The 18,532-nt window shown below is 37.7% G+C and overlaps 2 protein-coding genes across 2 annotated transcripts in view; one reads left to right on the forward strand and one right to left on the reverse strand.

Moving 5' to 3' along the window:
• The window catches only part of SCP2 (sterol carrier protein 2), a 281,976-nt gene that overhangs the window by 39,231 nt on the left and 224,213 nt on the right, over positions 1-18,532 (forward strand). The window lies entirely within an intron of this gene.
• The window catches only part of SLC26A8 (solute carrier family 26 member 8), a 47,534-nt gene that overhangs the window by 18,762 nt on the left and 10,240 nt on the right, over positions 1-18,532 (reverse strand). Inside the window, exons 2-10 of the mRNA XM_070748965.1 lie at positions 16,835-17,022; positions 15,879-16,018; positions 12,416-12,532; positions 9,039-9,214; positions 6,278-6,442; positions 5,836-5,985; positions 4,914-4,996; positions 3,577-3,724; positions 2,930-3,043 (exon numbers count right to left, since the gene is read on the reverse strand). Coding sequence (XP_070605066.1) covers positions 2,930-3,043; positions 3,577-3,724; positions 4,914-4,996; positions 5,836-5,985; positions 6,278-6,442; positions 9,039-9,214; positions 12,416-12,532; positions 15,879-16,018; positions 16,835-17,007 — 1,266 coding nt within the window. The 5' untranslated portion in view covers positions 17,008-17,022. The remainder of the gene's footprint in view (positions 1-2,929; positions 3,044-3,576; positions 3,725-4,913; positions 4,997-5,835; positions 5,986-6,277; positions 6,443-9,038; positions 9,215-12,415; positions 12,533-15,878; positions 16,019-16,834; positions 17,023-18,532) is intronic.

The following is an 18,532-nucleotide window of genomic DNA, read 5'->3' on the forward strand; positions in this document are numbered from 1 at the left end:
TTTACTATGCCAGGGATTCTCAAACTTGGAAGTAGGATATCATACAACCAACTTGGAGGAGAGTGGGGCAACTAGCAGATTACCGTATAATGATTCCACTGGGGTTTACAGTAATAAAAGAGAAAAAGATTTTTAAAATTATTATGTCCAGATTTATGATGATTTTGAGATGCATAAGGTTATAAAATGGAATGGAAAAAAAATAGATATACACAGAAAACAGATTTAAGGAGGAGAGAAAGATTGTGGGGAAAGAGAACTTATTGGTATAAAGGTAAAAGAAAGAAAGAGAAGAAGTTATGGAAATGGGGATGGAGATGATAGATAGATAGATAGATAGATAGATAGATAGATAGATAGATGAAGTAGATGAGAAATTAATTAAAAGGAAATGTATGCAGCGTGTTGGAATGCAATAGAAATATTTTTCCTTCTTTTTGCTTTTCTTATTATAATTAGTATCCTAGATTTAAGTGTGATAAGAATGTTAATATTTTAGAATCTGATATATCTGGAACAAAGTATTATATACAAAGATTTTATGAATGATTGATTAAAATGTATAATTATGTGTTTCATTGTAATATTGTAATACTTTAAGGTGTATTCATTTATGTATGGAGCGATGGAGAAAAAAGTTAAAAGTTTTACAAAAAATATGGCATTGATATTTGTTGTGGTTCCGTCTGAGGCCCCTCAGGGAACGGCTGATCTTCTGTCGGTTTCCAGCTCAGAGGGAGAGGCTGAGGAACAGGAGGTGCAGGCAGACGAGGAGGAGGAATCCCAGGCTGAAGAAGAGGGAGGACAGCCAGAGTTCCATCAGAGGGAGCTCTCCCCAGCAAGCAGCCTGGATTCCTTAGAGGAAAATGCACAAGCCATAATTGATCTGCGACAGAGGAGAGCTACTCAGAGAAGGAATCAATTGGCTAAGTACTTTCAGCATTAAAGAGGCAACAGCTGGGTTTGGGTGTGGTGCTCTTTGGAAAGGCTAAAAGGCAGACCCACCCTTCCTGGCTTGTGGAGTTTTATCTTTGAGAGTCTTGGGACCTGGCTGTGAACTTTGGCGTCTTGGAATCCTGGTTTGTGCCTTTGACTATTGAAACCTTGGGGGGGGGGGGGGGTGCCAGCAAGAAGCTTGCTGTATTGGCTGGACATCAGGACTCTGCTGTAACGTATTATAGCCTGTCTGTTGGGAAGAACAGGTTTTCCTCTGTGTTTATTTTTTCCAGCTATAAAATACTTTTGGCTTTTACCAGAGTGTCTGGCTGTTTTTTCCAGTTGGTGTTGAGGTCTGGGGGAACCCAGACAGAACAGATATTATCTTAAAATTTAGGAAATTTAGGATATTATCCACTCTAGAGGTGGATAAAAATGCAAAATCCAGTCTAAACATCTGAGTTTTGGGGCAATCAAGCATAATAATAATAATAATAATAATAATAATAATAATAATAATAATAATAAGAAGAAGAAGAAGAAGAAGAAGAAGAAGAAGAAGAAGAAGAAGAAGAAGAAGGACCTGGTGAGAGCATTAGAAAGATTTGGCAAAAGAAAGCAAAGCATTGACTTGGGTGCAATGCCAAAACATTTGGAGCATTGACAAAATCACTATCAGTCAACTGAATAGAGGCCATTGAATCTGGAGGAGGACGGGGCCCTCATTTCAGAGAGTAGGTGCTGCTACAAAGTTTTCCAATAGATGCTATTGTGAAACCAAAGGAACCTGGAATACACCATTCTTGCCATATCAGTTCAGCCAGTATCTTTGGTTGGTGTTTTCTATAGCTCTTTACTACAGTTCAGGATTTTCCACAAGTTACAACAATAAGTTGTTATTGTATTTCTTGGTTCAACATTGAAGCAGTTGCCTTACCTCTTACATACTACCCTACTTATTAGCAAATTTTTGATAATATGTGACCAAAATTTAATTCAAGATCAGACCAGCTGCTATGGTCTAGAGCTCTTGCCTCACAACCAGAAGATTGTGAGTTCGATCCTAAGTAGAGGCAAATGTAGGGTCTCCTGCTTGGGTAGGGGAGAGGGTTGGACTAGGTGACCTGCAAGGTCCCTTCCAACTCTGTTGATCAGTTAATCTGTTAATTTAAATCATAAAATTTCTTCAAGATTGTGTGGACTCTCTATGATGACATCTATGGCTTCCCAAGGATCTGCAGACCACAGGGTCTTAATCTATTTATTTGTTTTTAAAACTGTAATATGTAATCCTTGTTATGTTTTTAACATTTATCTAGATAAATTTATAAATTTATCTAGATTTATAACTATCTATATCTAGATAAATCTATAGACTATCTATAGAATAGTCTACTTGGTCAACATTTCTTAATTTCAAAGACACAAATGTTATCAGACTTGTTTATTTCTTGGATGACAGATGAAGGTACATCACACTAATGAGTTACACCGAGGAGTCAAATTGATATCCTGAAAGATGACAACTATAAAACATTTCTGACAGTTGCCAAAACCCCCCCAAAAATCCCAACTCCTATCAACAAAGTCACAAAGAACTGAGCTTGAACTCAAGGAGAGTTCACCTGTTCTTCTGGCTTAAATATAATTATATTTTATAATAATGCTAATCAAAAGTTATGACCGGTCAATTTGCAAACATGTATGTGTCTAACCAAAAAACCCTAATGTGGTTAAAAAAAAATTCTGCCCATGATTTCTGATGATTTCATCTCCACTGAGAGTGATAATAATGGACCATGAAGTGACAATACAATGAAGTGACAATACAATGACAATACAATTTTTCAAATGCTGTAGTTATTTAACCTTTTGTTCGTGCTAACAAACTCTGTAAAACATCCCTTTTGCATGGCCCAAACAGCAAAGTAAAACCATGTTCTAACAAATACACCCAAATCTAGATTTGAAGCAAAAACTGGATCTAACTCACCTGTGTTTTTCCACCAGTCTTCTCCTGAACAACAGTTGTAGAAATTGCACAGCTGACAGCAAAAGTCTTAAAAAATGAACTGAAGACATTGCATAGCCCAATTGCTATTAAATCCTGCACATGATAAATAAAGATAAACCTCCTGGTATTCACGTTACTGTGCTGTGAAATATAAGGACTAGAAATATTTTCCATTAGAAAAAAAGTCAAGATGACAAACTTCAGAATATCAATATATCCTTATCATTTGTAACCAAAAGATGTTTCTTTTTTTAGGGAGACATTCAGTCTTTTTAATTAATGTATCTCTTAAATCAGTAATGGCGAACCTATGGAACGCGTGCCATTGGCAGCACATGGAGCCATATTTGAGGGCACACAAGTTGTTGCCCTATTCGGCTCCAGCTCGCAGGATGGCCAGCTGATTTTCAGCATTCTTTTTGGCTCTTTTTTGCTGTCCCCAGGTTCAAGCAAACCTCCTGAAGCCTGGGGATGGCAAAAAACAGCCCAATGGCCCAACCAGAAGTTCAGAAATAAACTTCAAGTTGGCCCGTTTGGCCATTTTTCAAATCAAATCAAATCAAATCAAATCAAAGTCCCAGAAAACTCCATCTTGAAGCTTCTGCCTTGCAACATATAACTATTACCTGAGTGTGTCTGATGTGGTAGTTGTGAATATTTGCATACTTCTTTCCCACAAAAATGAGAAGGAAGTAGCTTACTATTGCCAGAGATGAAGCATGTAATACAATTTTTCCCAGTTTTGAGAAGACCGGTAGTGTAGGATTCAGAAACCTGAAACAAAGGAGATACTTCAGTCTTGTGTAAGGAATATCTTTGAACACTTTGATTAGGATATACAAACTATAATTCTATTTATTTACTGATTTACAACTACTATATCTCTTTCAACCCACAATTTTGTGCACCAAGGAAGTGGGGCAAATAATACGGTAACTATGTGCTTGCTTGGATTGCAAATATTTCATTTTATGTACTTATTGTTAGCTATCTAAGAAACTTTTTATGAAAATTGGGAGAAATAACCTTTATTAAAACTTAAAATTGAAAAATAGACAATATTTTTCCCAGCAGAACATAGACAGCTTAGGCAACACTTTAGATTTGATTTCCAAAATGTGCTTTGGATTGTGAATACACCACATTCTACTCAATAAAGCAGTTGACTCTTTTCCAGAAGTCACACAACTGCCCTTCGCGCTGCCATGCAATCTTGGAAAGGAGAGGAGAGGAGCATTTTAAGGACATCCCCATGTCCTGCAAAGCATCATTCAAAGATCAATTTTGACATCCCTCCCCCTAAATTCTTATTTCTACTTTTCTTTGCATTTTACATATGAAATAAAATAATAGCAATAAATTTTGACATTCTGCACCGTATTAAAGAGTCAATTTAGAGTTGCCTGAACTGTGATATGAATGGCAAATAAATCTGATAAGTAAAATAAAATGATACATTATTATTTTTAGCTCATTTTAAGAAGGGTGCAGTATTTATAGCTCTTTATGAATACTGGAGCTGACACCATACATGATACTGATGATGGCTATAACAAAGAATCTTTACACTGTTCAGTAAATGTTAAATCATGCCCCCATCAGGTACCTCTCAAAGGGAAATTACAATATATAGAATATTTCAACACTGTTGGCTTGGCTAAATGCTGTTGATCACAAATAGAGATGGCAGCATATATTTAAATGATAAAGTTAGGTTCATATGTTGGCAAATGTTTCACAGGACTTTCAAGCTAGGGTATTATTACCAAGTTCTTTACCCAATTCTTCAATTTCAACATTATTTCCTTTCCTTTTTCTTATTTCATTATTTTGATTTTTAAAAATGTATTATTTGTTCTCCCCTTTCTCCCCCCTACATATCTTACCCTGAAAGGGAATAGCATGATAAGTACATAGTTATACATGTATGAAAAATATATAGTATTAGATTTAGATTACATACTTGTGGGGAGTCATTTTAAAAACTCCTTGACTAGATTCAGCATGTAGATGAGTTTGGGTAGAAAGCATTGTAAATACAATAATCTGTAAAAGAAAAAGAATACACTATATATTATTTAAGATGAATATTATTTATTTAACTTTATTTCAATATTACATCTGTATACCCTCAAATTCATTTCAGGGTATACAAATGTAATGGTAATTACCATTAATTGATTAATGGCAATTACAATGTCAATGTTTACCTTGGCATTATGGACTAATACAGTAATTGTCCTGCTTTTGCCAGTTATTGAAATAGATTCTAATAATATTCAGTGGTGTAGTGCCAAACAAGGAAGGTTTTTGATTAGTTACCACAAACAATAGGATACAATCACAAGTGTAAAGATTAATATTAGGAGGTAGGGGGAAGTTTCAAGGTCAGAAAAGGATTTTTTCCACAAGTTTCACTGATATTGAAGCTTAAGGCATAATGTTTAATGTTTAAATGTCCATTTCCCAAGAATGCATTTCTGTAGACCACAACACTATTAGATAAAATTGGGTTTTATCTGAATTATAGACAAAATGTTCTTACTGTCTCTACAGAGAAGGCAAAGAAAGGGTGTTGTGGTGTCCCCTGAATTTGAGGTATGCAATAAAACAAATTCCTCTGTATCAGAGGACCTGAAATAAATTATAATAAGGGACAATGCTTCTTTCAGTGTTTCCTTGTTCGTCTTTGTGGAGAGCTTAATGCCAATATAATATAGCCAATATAACAGATTAGCAAAATTCTTAATATTAAATTCTGTACTAAAAGAACACAATGTTCGAAGGAAACTGTTTCAAGGATCACTCTATGACTTCAAGTCATTTACAAAACTTTGACTTTGGGAGCATAAATATAATTACGTTGAAAAATGTCAGATATTTACCAAAACAAGCTCCATTGGAAACTCAATAGGATAGTGTTTATAAGATATTTTAATGCATTTGCTGACCCTCAGTAATAGTAAACAAAGCAAAAACAGCAGGATGCTAGTAGAATTTGCTTTAGGCAGACCCATGCAGTAGTATACCAAATTCTGGAAAAAAAAGAAAATGTCAGCAGAATGTTAATTTGCTGCTAATAGTATTAAGGTAAACATCAACATAGTTTTTTAAAATGACATGCTAAAAACGATTTCATGGGTTCCATGCCACTCTTTAATCCCTGGGCTAGATAATAAAACTAGGCCTTCAAGTCCTTCTAGAAGCTTCTTCTAGAGGCCAGACTATCATGGGGGCAATTATTTTCCCTAGGGCAGCAGAAAAGGCCCTCATCCTGGGTCCTATCAGTTGAGAAATAGGAAAGTTAAAAATAGTGGCTTTACTCACATAAAAAAATGACAGTGGACCTGAATGAAAATCAATTACAATTCCAAAGATGAAAGAGAACTGTGATATAATCACATGTAATGCTGCTGCTGTAAGGTAAGCATTCATGAGACTCTCTGAGACATATGTTGTCACAAATCCCAAGCCAACGATGCCCAAAAGGAGCTGGAAGGAACAAAAGAGATATTAAAATAGAAAAAAAACGGGCTTTTAAAGCAAAAAACCCCACACACCTCAATTTGCCACAATAACTATCTTATTTCTGCAGTACAGTAGTTCACTATTTTATACATCTGAAATTTAGGAAGCTATACTATTTTTCTAAAACCAAAGTGAATATTTTGCAAGGATAGAACTATTATCAAATGCTTCTGTCCTTGAAAGTTTCAAAATACCGTATATCTAGCAGGACTACCAGATTCTGTAACTGCTTTGTTCCCTATGCCATCTGCCTGGTAAACTCACAAGATTCATTTTTCCTGCCATGTACATGTATACATCCAAACTAGACTATGTTGTTTTTCTGTGTCGTATATGTGGGTATATGCATAATTTTGTATTTATTTATTTATTTTGTCATGTTTATGTAGTGTATATCAGAGGTTGTGACCCCTTGAGGGATGTATGCAATGAAATTTCATTTTAATGTATGCAGATTAATGTACATTCAAATTGACAAGTTATTTTAAGTCAGGGGTCTCCAACCTTGACAGCTTTAAGACTTGTGGACTTAAATTCCCATATTCTCTCTACATGGGGCTACCTTTGAAAAGTGTTCGGAAACTTCAGATCATGCAGAATGCAGCTGCGAGACCAATCATGGGCTTCCCCAGGTATGCCCATGTCACACCAACACTCCGCAGTCTGCATTGGTTGCCGATCAATTTCCGGTCACAATTCAAAGTGTTGGTTATGACCTATAAAGCTCTTCATGGCATCGGACCAGAATATCTCCGGGACCGCCTTCTGTCGCACAAATCCCAGCGACTGATTAGGTCCCACAGAGTTGGCCTTCTCCGGGTCCCGTCGACTAAGCAATGTCGTTTGGCGGGTCCCAAGGGAAGAGCCTTCTCTGTGGCGGCCCCAACTCTCTGGAACCAGCTCCCCCCGGAGATTACAATTGCCCCCACCCTCCTTGCCTTCCATAAACTCCTTAAAACCTACCTTTGCCGCCAGGCATGGGGGAATTTAGATATCTCCCCCGGGCCTATACAATTTATGTATGGTATGTTTGTACGTATGTCTGATTAATAATGGGGTGTTTAAAATTATTAGATTTGTTATGAATTGTTCTATTGCTGTTGTGAGCCGCCCCGAGTTTATGGAGAGGGGCGGCATACAAATCTAATAAATAAATGAATGAATGAATGAATGAATGAACGAACGAACAAACAAACAAACAAACAAACAAACAAACAAATCTGGAAGTTGAAGTCCACGAGTCTTAAAGTTGCTAAGGCTGGAGACTCCTGGTCATCTGCCTTATGCATCCGAATCAATCAATGTTCTGAGATAAGCTGAAGTCAGGAGCCAGTAGCTCTTCCTGGCAGACCCTCATTACCAAAAAACATAGAAACAAGATTGGTGAAATTTCACCAGACAACAATAATCTTAGGTGAAATCTTACGGGTTTTTCTGTGAAATAATTGAAACCTTACATACTTCTGCTGAACTCTTGAATGTTTTCAATATCTTCAGGCAAAATATCAGCAGATTTTAGGAATCGCCTGAATTTCAGCTATTATGCAAGGATAAATGTTTCTGATTATCAGACAGAGCAATTCCTATGTTTATTCTCTCCTCCTTACATTCCTTAAGATGTAATTTTATTTCCATGTTATTCCTAGCCCTACTATAAAATACTGTACAGTGAACAAAGAATAAAAAATAAATTATATTTTAGAAGCAGTAGAAAGATTGTATAAAGCCAAATAATTTACTTTTTTTTCAGTACATCAGAGTCAAAAATAAATATATTACTGAAAAGTATCAGGGCAGAACAGTATAGAATTTTCATGCATCAAAAAAATAATAATGGAGTCTAAAAATATTAAGATTTTAGCAAGTTAGTTAGAGATTACTTTAATACACTCATCATACAATCCTATATTTATTCACTCAGAAGGGAAGTCTACTCTACTAAAATTTAACTTTCATTCAACTTTTGTGTTCAAATATGTATCCTATTACGTTACTGAATTTTTAGTCTGTCTTTGAAAATACCAAGAGTTCTCACTGTCTGTGAAGTGAGATGGAGGCAAATTAAAATTCTCCCACCCCAGAACTCCCACCCCAGATTACTCTCAGAAATCAGTGTCTTTATCACTGTTGTTCAGAAAATTCTGAAAGATCTGAGTGTTTATGCAGATATTTAGGGATTAAGGAGTCAATGGAGTATATACCTAGGATGTTTGAGCATGGTATTCAGTAGTGGGTTTCACATACCTTCGCTACCGGTTTGGAACTGTGAACATGCACAACACCTCTGCACATGCTCAGACCCTTCTGCGCATGTGTAGATTGTCCATGATGACATCTGGGCAGGTGGGCGGAGCTTCTCGCCGCTACCACTACCATTTTCCCAATCTGGGGTAAACCGGTAGCAACCCATCACTGGTGCTGTTCGTTATTGCTTTATTGCTATTATTGACATATATACACACAGTGTTATTAACTGAACTGAAGTGGTATTACAGCATTTAGAATAAATAAATAAAAATATGGTAAGAAAAAGAAATGATAATCCAACTGTGTTTCCTACCTGGATAATCCCAACTAAAAATGTAGTAGATGCAGTGAGAGTTACTGCTTCCGTACAATTCTGCATAAATTTTTCATCAGATGCATTGACCAAAGTTTCATTAATTGGTAACTGTATTCTGAAATTAAGATTGCTCTGAAAATTTGCTGCCATTGCATTCAGAATGCTGAAAGAACCTGTTGCCAAAAAGTAGAAATTCAAGATAAAATCCAAAGCCAATATAAATTGAGCTACCATATTAATTGTCACAAGGTAATTCTCATCATTTCTCTAAGTATAAAATGCTTTCAGAATACCAGTTTGGTCCAGTGGTTAAGTCACCAGGGTAGAAACCAGAAGATTGTGATTTTTAGGAGTGCCTTATGCATGAAAGCGGGCTGGGTAACTTTGGAGCAGTCACTTTCTCTCAGCTCAACTCAGCTCACAGAGTTGTTAGGGGGAAAATAGAAGAAGGAAGCACTTTTGGTTATATTCACTGCCTTAGATTATTTATAAAAAATAATAGGTAGGATATAAACAAATCAACAAACCAACAGATAAATTGTTTTTCTGCATATTATTTCTTCTAGTATTCTGATGTCAGAAGTTATATCACTGGGCACTCAACAACAGTGATGCTCAAACCATGGTCCATAAATCACCAGCAGAAAAATTCACCAGATTTACAGGAAGTCTGTGTTAACTCTTATCAGTTGGCTAGAGCCTGATCCTAAACTAGGCATACCCAAGCATAACTCATGTTCAACATTAGTCAACCACTGATGCTAAATAGTTCTTCTAAACCAATAGTTCTCAATCTTTCTAATGCCGTGACACATGTTGTAGTGATCCCCAACCATGTCTAGCGCCAATTCTCCCAATAGAGCTTTAAGCTGATTGTCAGGAAGGCACTGTAAACACCTGATTGGTTGGATTGTAAAAATATGTTCCAAGGCACCAGAATAGAAGCCACACACCTCACCACACCATGGTTCCTAACACCATGGGAAATTTGTCTTTTTTCATAATCTTAGGTGACCCCTGTGAAAGGGTCATTTGACCCCCAAAGGGGTCCCAACCCCCAGGTTGAGAACCACTAAAGGGTATGAAATAAGTGACACTCAAAACTGAAAATAGCTAATTTGCTAGACATATTTTATTATCACCCCATTCATCTCAATAAATCTTGTTTAAAAAAATTATATTAGAAATGTGCCTGATGAACAATCGCTTTTGGTTTTCAGACAGCTGCCAGAAAGACTGACAGATCTATTAACTAAGACACAGCAGTATGGAAATGAAAGTAGAAGTATGTATATAATATTTCCAAAGTACCCTGTTTCCCCCAAAATAAGACATCCCCTGATAATTGGGCTTTTTGAGTGCATGGCAATAATGCCAAGTGCTTGTTTCAGGGTTCAAAAAAATATAAGACAAGATTTTATTTTCAGGGAAACACAGTATAAGACAGTGATGATGAACCTATGGCACATGGGCCACAGGTGGCAGGTGGAGCCCTATCGGAGGACAGGTGAGGCATTGCTCTATGTCAGTTCCAGAGCACAGACACGCACTGGCCAGCTGATTTTCGGGTTGGGAAAGGCCGTTTTGCCCTCTGAAGCTTCCCTGAATCCTAGCTTCCCTGGCCCAGTGGGCAGTTGGAAAAATGGACTTTTGGTTTGCCTGTTGTACTGTTTTTCACACTCAGGAGGCTTCAGGGAAGCTTCCTGAAGCCCCCGAGCGCATAAAACAGCTCAATGGCCAAACCAGAAGTTTGAAAGAACTTCATATTCCCTGAAGTCTCCAGAGTGTGAGAAACAACATAACAGTCAAACCGGAAGTCCGTTTTTCCAAACTTCCGGTTTGCCTGTTGGACCGTTTTTTCACCATCCGTGAGCATATGCAGGGGTGTGGGGGAGGGTTGTGTGCAGGAGTGGGCAGCAGGCAGGACAGAGTAGAACGCAGTTCCACCAGCGGAAATGAAGCTGTGTGCCCAGCTCCAGCTGACTATCCGCACCTCCCATCCTCTTCCTCCTCCTTGGAAAGCGGCAGGGAGATCAGCACCGGCAGGAGTTGCAGGGGTCCCATTTCCTCCCCCCTCTTTTCTCAACAGCTGATCGGCACCCGTTCGCCTAGCTACCCAGCCTGAGGCAGAGGGCGACCCAGGAAGGAGAGCGCAGGAAACACGAAGCAAATTGTCACCCCAGAGAGCAACACTGGTGAAGTTGTAAGTAGAGGACTTAACAGTTCACTTGAATGATGATGATCATTCAAGCCACTCCCACCTGGTCACATGGCTGGAAAGCCATTCCTACCCAGTCACATGGCCATCAAGCCACACCCACAGAATAAGCCACACCCACAGTGTGGCAGTAAAAAATTTGGCTGCCCATTACTGGTTGTGTGAATGTCCAAGGGGGAGTACGAATGTGTGGGGAGGAGGGAATGGGTGTGGACACATACAGGCTTTCTAGCGTGAGCACACACAACCTTTTCGCACACAAACCTAAAAAGGTTCGCCATCACTGATATAAGGGTTGAACTTGACAGAGCAAGAGTCAGTCATCTCCTAGGCTAGAGAATTATTATATAAACATTTTTCAGTTACCCAAGTCCAATAAATCAAGTATTCATTACTTTAGAAAAACAAGGGGGAAGCCTAGAATTACAGCAAAATTATATAGAAAGGTTCTGACTTCATTTTACTCCAATAAACCATCAAAATCTGTTTTGTTTAAAGTTTCATTTTTGTTTTGGGAAACAGATGCTCATCTGGCCAAATTATGTCTGAGAATCTTTTGCCAAATCAAGAGATGAGTAAAGAGTTAAGTATTTGTAGAGCTGTGATTTGCTGTTGCTCTCTGCTGTCAAGCCTGAAATAGAGATGTTTTTAGAACATGGAAATGGTAAGAGACCCACTTTTACCAGCAATTATGTCTGGATTTCAGAGAAGAGCCTATACAATGTATTTCCTCACACAGAGTGATTACGAAGAGAAATCACAAAGAGAGAAATAATTTAATTTCCCAAATTTTTATAAATAAACTCATCTATTTAAATTGCCACAAGTATAAAATACTTCTAAGACAAAAATAATGGAGACCTTACAAGAATCATGATTTTGTCATAAAACTAATCAATTGAACAGATAAATCAAACTTGATATAGTTGCTATTTAAAATATTTACACAGTTTTCTTTTGCTTGATGAATTATTTGATGACCAGATAATAAAAAATATGGTATTAACAGAAGACTTAGAGATAAACATGAAATAAAAGTCAGCTTGAAAGTATAAATTAAGAAAAATAAGGTTTTTTAATGAGTCAGTATATCACTTCTAATGACAAATAACCCCATATACTTTTAAATGGAATGAACAGATAGCATAGTACTTACCAATAGAAATATGTTGTGAAGTTCCAAATATAGCATATATTAAAGAGCAGCAAAATGTAGAATAAAAATTATTTATAACTGGAATTGGTAATCCGGTTAATATTATTCCTGATAATCCTATAAGGAATGCATATTTTAAAATATATTCTCAGAACTGATACAAAGCAAACATTTCATTGCTCATTTGTAGTGAAGGAAAAGCCAATCTGCCCTATTTTATTATAATTTCCTATTCTAATAAATAATCTGTTATCCATTTGAATTTGTTGTAAAAATCTAGAATGGAATGGAGTGGAATGGAATGGAATAGAATAGAATAGAATTCTTTATTGGCCAAGTGTGATTGGACACCCAAGGAATTTGTCTTTGGTGCATATGCTCTCAGTGTAGATTAAAAAAAAGATCCACTTGTCAAGAATCATTAATGATTGTGATAGGATACAAATAAGCAATCAGGAAACATTCAATATTAACATAAATTATAAGGATACAAGCAACAAGTTTCAGTCATAGAGTCATAAGTGGGAGCAGATGGGTGATAGGAACAATGAGAAGACTAATAGTAATAGTAATGCAGCCTTAGTGAATAGTTTGAAAGTGGTGAGGGAATTATTTGTTTAGCAGAGTGATGGCATTTGGGGAAAAACTGTTCTTGTGTCTAGTTGCCTTGATGAGCAGTGCTCTATAGCGTCTTTTTGAGGGTAGGAGGTGAAACAATTTATGTCTAGGATGCGAGTTATGGAGACAGGAGGACCGGAGGAAAAAGAAGACGACAACCAGTGACAATGACTGCATTGCTGAAAGACCACGCTGAGGATAAATTATGGTAGTTAAGCATCCACTCCAACTTGATGGCTCATGATGAGTCAATCAATCTTCACATGGCACTTGTTTTCTGGGAAAAACAAAAAGCATCTTCTACTAGTATGATGTTTCTAAGTAAAAAGTCTGCCCCCCCCTTCTAATTTTCTCTGGATTTTTCCTTCCAACTATCTTCACATAAAAGGAGATCTAAGCAGCCCAATTATTGTATTTTCTTACATTCTTCAGGAAACCGGGCAAGAGGCAAAACTGTGGCAGATGAGTGATGAATACCAGAGGGGGGGCTGGATTGGAGCGAGTTATAATCAATCTTTTCTTGATTATTTGCAAGCCAGGAACAGCTCAGAATGACTGGCTGGCTAGCTAAACGAGCACTTTGGACACAGATAAGATTTAGACTCAGATATTTTCTTAATCATGAAAACCCATTAGTGGTCTTGGTTACGTGAATGTCTAGGAGAATAAAATAGGCAAACCCTTGACTGGAAAAAGGGCAGAATGTAAACATGTAAATGTAATAAGAGGTGTGCTAGTGCTATCACTACTACTACTACTACCACTGGTATTACTACTGGCACTACTAGACAAATGTATGAAGTATGGTCCTGAAATAGCATTTTGTATATAAGGAGTTGTTGGAGAAAAGAGAGACATGGGAATTTATTTATTACTTAGATTTATTACTTAGATTTGTATGCCGCCCCTCTCCGAAGACTGGTTCCATGCTCCTCACTGACTCAGGTTAATAGGGAAGGCAGCAATTTTTATTTCCATTAGAACTAGAATTAAGAACCTATCATATTTCTGGTGACCTTGCCAGAAATATTGATAATCATAAGTTGAAAAGTACAATTAATGGGTCCAAACTATATTTTTACTGCTGCTATATCTGGAACAGAGCAGACAAAGAAAACTTTTTTCTGTGGTACAGATTCTAGTAAAGTGATGGGGAACCTATTATGGTTCACGCGCCAAAAGGTGTGGGTGTGGCTGTGTTAGCATGTGTGCATGTTCACGCACCTCTTCCCTCCCCCCTGCATGTGCACCCTGCCACGCTACCCCCCGCGCATGCGCATAGCCTTTCTGAAGCCTGGTAGGTGAAAAAAAAAAGCCCAAATCTGGAGGTTTGGGGAAACTTGCTGTTTTTTGCACTCTGGAGAGTTCAAGGAAGCTTCCTGAAGCTCCGAAGTGCAAAAAATAGTAGTATGGGCAAACCGGAAGTTCAGAAAATGCACTTCCGGTTTGCCCATTGTGCTGTTTTCTGCACTCGGTGGCTTCAGGAAGCTTCCCCGAAGCCCCCAGAATGCAAAAAACAGCACAACGGCAAACCGGAAATGCATTTCCCCCCGAACTTCCGGTTTGTATTTTGGGGATTTTTTTTGCCTCCGGGACTTCAAGGAACCTTCCCTGAAGTGTCGGGAGGATGAAATGGCCATTTCTAAGGCCGAAAATCAGCTGGCACGCTGGAGCTGATACATAAATGTTGAGCTTAATTGCGATCATAAGTCGAGGCTGTTTTTGTTATCTGAGTCCAAACCCCATATGCTTCTATTTACTATATAACAATAAAGAGAGCTTCAGCCTAGGACAGTGATGGTGAATCTTTTTTCCCACGGGCGCTGAAAGTGTGTTTGGCAACGCTAGCGTGTGCATGCATATCTACACCTATAATTCAATACCCCCCCATGCCCCACCCCCTGCGTATGTGATGTGATCCCCCATGCTGCCCCTCGTGCATGCACGTGCAACCCTTCATGTACCCCCAAGCATGCACACACAAACCCCTGCGCCTTGTTTTGGGCCTAGCAGGCTTTCCTGAAGAGGCCGGAAACAGCCTGTTTCCCAACTTCTGGTGGGCCCAGTATTTATTTTATTTGTTTGTTTTGTCAAGTACTTATTGGTGGTATTCAGAGATATAATAATATTTATATACATGATACTAGTAAAAGAGAAACATTAGGACAGGGGATGGAAGCAATAATGGGCAGCCAAATTTTTTACTGCCACACTGTGGCTTATTCTGTGGGTGTGGCTTGATAGTCATGTGACTGGGTAGGAGTGGCTTGCCAGCCATGTGACCAGGTGGGAGTGGCTTGAACGATCATCATCGTTCAATTGAACTGTTACTGCTGCACGATGCCTTTTCATCTCAGCTGTGGCAGAGTGAGGGCTTCGCGAGGGGAAAAAGACCGCAGCTCAGACTGCTGCAGCGCAGCGCAGTTCTCCTGGCCTTGGAAGGTGGCCGCGTGAGGCTGGAGGGGAGCCAGGCAGGAGAGAGGGGGAAGCTCATCCGAGGCCAGGAAGGAGGAAAGAAGAAAAAAGCAAAGAGCGCACAGCAGCAGCAGCAGGGGAAAAAAGAAGAACCAAGCGGAGACCGGTAATCCAGGAAGTTACTGTCTGCCACCGGTCAGCTGGAGCTATGCATGCAGCTTCATTTCCACCAGTGGAACTTTGTTCCACCCCATCCTGCCTGCTGCCCACCTCTGGATAGAAGGCACTCTGGTGCACTTATGCACGCTTGGAACCAGTAGACTCATTTTTCGTCCTCCCCAGTCACCAGAGGCTTAGGGCAAACAGCTTACGTGAGCTGTTATCTACCTTGAAAGCTTTTAAATAGAAAATGAGAAATTGAATATTTTACCTTGGAAAACCTGCAGCATCCCTACATTGATGCCAGCATGAAAGTCTCCTAGAATCCATTCAGTAATGCGATAAGTATAAAGCCAGTTTAAAATAGGAAACATCTTGAGCATGTATTTCTTGAACCGTGCATATGAGAATCTAAAATAAGAAAGCCAATATTTTACCTTGATAAAAAGGCTGTTGTTTCTATGATACATAGTGAGATAATTTTTAAACTAACAAGATACTCTTGGCAATCATCAGCCCTATATGTTTTTGTTAAATAATAGCCAAATGTACACTGCTAAAAAAAATAAAGAGAACATTTAAGCAGCACAATATAACTCCAAGTAAATCAAACTTCTGTGAAATCAAATTGTCCAGTCAGAAAGCAACATTGATTGGCAATCAATTTCACATGCTGTTGTGCACATTCAACTTTGTACAGAACAAAGTATTCCATGAGAATATTTCATTCATTCAGATCTAGGATGTGTTATTTCAGTGTTCCCTTTATTTTTTGAGCAATATATAATTCAGATTAAAAGCCTATGTACCCTTCCCCCAAAGTGAGACCTATTAAACATAATAAAAACCAATTTCTATGGGATTGTGCTAAATTTTAAAATGACATGCTTGTATTCCATTCAATGTTATATTTTATTATGTCTTATTATTTTGACCCTACCTTTCTGCTAAAATTTACATTTTTTTTGTAAATAATGAACTATAAACTATACCAACTGTTCCATATATTTTCCACTGTTTCCACTCTTCATTATTGCATTTTTATTACACTCAATTTATTGGACTACTGGAGCTATTTTAACATAAAGGAGAAGGAACTGTGCACAGGTAAAATTTGTAAATAATGATAAACATTTCTTCTATCATAAAAAAGTGGGGTTTATAGTTCAACCTAGAAACATAAAGCAGTCTAGTATGGAGAGGAACAAACTTCTTGATTAATCTTACCTGCATTGAATCTTTCGTCCACGTTTAGGACTTTCAGATTCCTTGTTGAGCTGGGAATACCTGTTTTTGTCATGCTCTTTTTCAAATTCTTCTTCATTGTACACCTTTCTGTTGATATTATATCTCATCCTTTGTGGCACTCTCTGATTGATGATATTCATATCTGGCTCCATTTCATTGTATTGATCCTGACATTTTAAAAATAAATCTATTAAATTGGAAGAACATTTTATTTTGTGTCTCTTTTGTGCTATTGTTTCCTGGCTCACAAAACTTCTGAAACTCAAAGGCTCATGTTCAAACAGAATGAGGCTGGCTCTTATTGATTAGCCTCACTGTAACTATCTAATATCTGTTCTCAGAATTAGATAACATTCAATGAAGAAAATAATCATTTGTGAAGTCTCAGACACAATTTAAACAAAAAGTTCACCACTAGAATTCTCTTATAGCTCATGTTTTTTTCTCATTTAATGCAACATGAAATTTTAATGCAGTTAATTCCCTACCTCTTAATCTGCAGGAAATTCAGAAATGGGTTCCCTCTGGTCTAAAATATGCAGGTTTTGTCAGAACTATTCTCCTCTTTTCCTCTGAACTAATAAGCATTCTTAGTTAATTTGAGAATAGTTTGAGGAATAATTTGAGAGGAAGAGACAATCCTGATGAGCAACCCCTGTGAGAACTATGCAATATAAGGATAGTTTTAAATGTTGCTAAAAATGTCTCTTGCTAGCTGTTATGCGATATTGCAAAAATTGGGTTAATTGGCTTTGAGTCTTTCTCCACTTTGGCTCATCATGGTACAAACATTGGCAACATCTGCCATAGTCTCATGATATTATTTTATCTGCTTCCCAGCTTATTAGTGAACCACCTGTTAAAAGATTACATTTGAATTTCCTACTCAACATATAAAACAAGGTGTCTCATTAATAAGCCACCACAGCTAAAGAATCAAAATGTGCCCCACTTTTTCCATGCCTCTTGTTAGACTTTGATCAAGTCACTACCTGATTTTACTGAATTTTTATTATCACAGCAAAATGTTGAATTTTCTGCCGTCAGTAGTAAGATATTTTCCTAATTTTTTAAAAATAAATATCTCCAGCATAAAAAATACAAAATCAACATGAACATGCTGGACATATTGGAAAAAGTCATTTGATTTGTTTGTGAGATCTATCTCTTGTCTTTCCATGAAGAGCTCCACGGGACATATTTAGCCTTCTTTTTTTCCAGGAATAACAAACCGCTTAAAGCCTCTGCCCATAGTACTCTATGAGCTTCTCTGGTCAAGGATGGACTCGAATCTGGATGTTCCCAATCCTAATCCAACACATACATTACTATACAACCATCCACTGTATTATATTGTATGGCTTTTTGTATTTTCTATTCCTCCTTTATCTTAATTCTCCCAGAAGGTACATGATACAATCCTGTGGGTCTGTTCCTTTAAAAATTATTATAAATTCAATTTGGCCTACAAGAGAATGTTAGTGGATTATAAAACTGTATTGTTTTAGGGCTTCTCAGCACTTTGACCCTTGATGGGTTTCAGTCGAATTAAGATGCTTCTCAAGCAAGCAGCAAATACAAAGTATGGAATAACAATATGAACCAGTCCTTGTTTCTAATGTTACCTCCTAGAAGTAAAATATGAATCTGTAACCAGCTAAATATTTTATTGGTCTG

Source organism: Erythrolamprus reginae, chromosome 3 (assembly GCF_031021105.1).
Source record: "Erythrolamprus reginae isolate rEryReg1 chromosome 3, rEryReg1.hap1, whole genome shotgun sequence".
Lineage (NCBI taxonomy): Eukaryota > Metazoa > Chordata > Lepidosauria > Squamata > Dipsadidae > Erythrolamprus > Erythrolamprus reginae.